This window comes from Rhizophagus irregularis, chromosome 13, assembly GCF_026210795.1.
Source record: "Rhizophagus irregularis chromosome 13, complete sequence".
Classification (NCBI taxonomy): domain Eukaryota; kingdom Fungi; phylum Glomeromycota; class Glomeromycetes; order Glomerales; family Glomeraceae; genus Rhizophagus; species Rhizophagus irregularis.
The window spans coordinates 1,451,891-1,455,208 of record NC_089441.1 but is presented as its reverse complement, the minus strand read 5'-3'; the positions used below and the strand labels follow the sequence as shown (position 1 = coordinate 1,455,208).

Here is a 3,318-nt window from a genome sequence, read left to right as displayed (position 1 = left end):
CGTGAGCGGAGAATAAAAGATCAGGGAATTCCGATTGTTACAACCAACAAGATTTTGTGCTACATAATAAATATTACTGCGCAAATCATCAAATTGTGTTTCACACTATTATATAATTGTTTACTAAGTAAATGGAGTTATGGTAGATCTAGGTCAGGATTATCTGATTGACGTCAGGTTAGTATTGGGATTAGGTTAGGATTAGTGTTAAAAGATAGGATATATGATTAGTTAAGTTTGGGATAGGCCGTTTAGGTTAAAATCTGCCCAAAGAGCGACAACTTATAAATTAGAAAGTTTCTAATAAATGTAATTTATTCTCAATGATTATGGTGTGAGAGAGTTTCGTCATGTATTGACAAATCATTGATTATATTGAATTTTTCAAAAAAAAAAAAAGAATCAAAATGTAAAACCTAAATTTTATGAAACAATCATATTCTTATTACTTTATCAAGAAATTAAGAACAGTTCACAATACAGGAACAATTCATCATGCACATGAGTACATCTGACATACGCTATCCCTGTAAATAAATGTTGATCCGTGTTTATATTTCCATGTTTTTTCCGTGAATGTATCATTTTCATAGCCTTAAATCATGAAAATTTTCATCTATCTAACACGGATATCCGTGAAAGTATCATTTTCACGGAATTTTTACGAAAGCCACCGAAAGCCACGGAGAAACAATGGAAATATTCGTATAAAAATTTTTTATATAGGGTATGGACTCACGAATCGAAGATTGCGTCACACCAATTATTCATAAAAATGAAAACTTAAAATATAATGCTAAAACTATTGATGCGAACATATATATTTGACTCTTCAGACCCGTTTCTTAGTTTGCGATACAATATATTCGCGATACAATATATTCTCGTACGCTGTGACTCATTTCGGAAAACATCGGAGTTAAAATTTGATCAACGTTTCACATATAGTCACACGACCTAGTACTTAATAAATTTATTAATGAAAAATGAAATTCTTATTAATTCTATCTTACCCAAAAATTTATAAAATAAAAAAAATGACATTTGAATATCCCCAAGAAGTTAGTACTGATTATGAAAAATTACTTGAAACTGAAGAAACTGAAATAGCATATGATGTCATTATATTTGCTGGTGAAAATGAAAATTTAAAAGAAATTCACGCACATTCTCTTATTCTGTGTACGAGATCTCAATACTTTTGTGCAGCATTTTATAATGATTGGGTCGAGAAAAAGGATGGAAAATTTATTCTTAAAAAACCTAATATTTCTTCTGAATTATTTGAAATTATTTTAAGGTAATAAATGTAAAATATTATTATTAAATGTGACGCAAATTTATTTGTAATCTTTTTTTTTTTTAGATTTATCTATTGTGGGAAAGTAGATTTTACGGACGTACAAGGTCCTAAAATATTAGAACTTTTAATGGCAGTTGATGAACTGAACATTCAAAAATTAATCTCATGTATTCAAAAACATTTAATCAAAAATCAGTATGAGTTTTTACAACAGAATATTGTAGAAATTTTGCAAAGAGTTTATCAAAATGGATTATTCAGTTATTTATTAATTTTTTGTCTTGAAAAAGTTGATATGATAATCAATTCCGATAAATTTATCAGTTTAGAAGCACCTTTATTGGAATTTCTTTTAAAACAAGATGACTTAGATTTAGATGAAATTGAAATTTGGAATGGTTTAATTAAATGGGGATTAGCACAAGAACAAGAACTTAATAATAAAGACGTCTCTAAATGGGATCAAGAAGAATTTAAAATTTTTGAGAGTATCCTTCATAATTTTATTCCTTTAATTAGATTTTATGAAATATCTTCTGAAGATTACATAAATAGGGTTAAACCATATGAAGAAGTCTTATCTAAAGAATTACGAGATGAAATTTTAAAATTTCATCTTGTTCCTGGATGGAAACCACCACTTAACCTTTTACCAAGACGTTCCATTGATTCTGTTCTAATTAATCGAAAACATGTCGCACTTTTTGCTGATTGGATTGATAGAAATGATGAAGATATCAACGATACTAAAGTTCCTTATAAATTTATTCTTTTATATAGAGCTAGCAGAGATGGAAATACCAATGCAGCATTTCATGAAAAATGTGACAATAAGAGAGCCACTATAACCGTTGTAAAAATTAAGGATTCAGAACAAATAGTTGGAGGATACAATCCACTTGAATGGGATTCAAGTGGTAGTTATAAGTCAACAAAAGATAGTTTTATATTTTTATTAACAGATAGAATGAACGTTCAAACTGCAAATGTAAGTTATAGTAACGGTGGTACATATTCTATAGTTTGTAATTCATATTGTGGTCCATTATTTGGTTATAATGATTTATTTGTAAATAGTGGTATTTGGTATAGTAATCCAGTTATGAAATGTGGTCAATATTCTTATCCTTACCTTGTTGGTATGCCATCAGGAAGATTTAATATAGATGATTATGAAGTTTTTCAAGTCATAAAAAAACCTTTAAACCAAAACTCATGTTAAAGAGGATAAATTATAATTTGGGAGTGTAGTATAATGTAGTTAATTATTTATTCTTATAAATTGTATATTTTTTTTATTTATTATTACAACTTGTATATTAGAAGTAATGAATTATTTATTATATCTAATATGACCTAATTGGTTTCATCACATTTTTTTTAAAAACTATTGATATTTTGAAATTATACAATGATATCGAGATCCTAAATTACAGTTTTTTCATAAAAATTAAAACCAAAGATTTTATTGTTAAACGACGATTTATTTTCAAAATATGTTAAAGTATGATGAATTATAAATTACGAGTTAAAAATTGCTTTTTTTTAAAAAAAAAAATTCTTATAAAAGAAGTTACTGAATAATAATATTATCATTTTCAGCATTTCATAAGGATCCTGTACAATACATTATGGCCTTACCGTGAAATTTCGAGTATTATCGTATCTTCGCTTTCTTAAAACTATTGGTAATATTATAATTTCGGCGTGAACAACGATTTATTTTATTTATTTATTTAAAAAGTGAACTACTTTATAATTTTTTTTTTAGCAATTACATAGTTATTAAAAAACAAAAAAAGTGTTTATATTTTTTTATTTATAAATACAATAGCGTACAATAATAATGTTTATAAACCCTACCCATATGCATAATAAATGTCCTACACACAATTAATCAGGTCATTTTTTAATTACTTGAAAAACTTCATAATCATCTACAACAAAAGTATTTGGTAAATTAAGTGTAGGATAAGATCTTTCATACCAACTATTCCAAATATCAGGATTCTTGT

The 3,318-nt window shown here is 26.6% G+C and overlaps 1 protein-coding gene across 1 annotated transcript; it reads left to right on the top strand.

The window, feature by feature from the left end:
• Nucleotides 1-2,270: 2,270 nt before the first annotated feature.
• On the top strand, nt 2,271-2,525 carry OCT59_004921 (uncharacterized protein; the record flags this gene model as incomplete). Its single annotated transcript, XM_066138029.1, has 1 exon — nt 2,271-2,525. One exon carries the CDS (start codon nt 2,271-2,273, stop codon nt 2,523-2,525), a length of 255 nt encoding a protein of 84 aa, XP_065997214.1.
• Between the last annotated feature and the right edge of the window lie 793 nt (nt 2,526-3,318).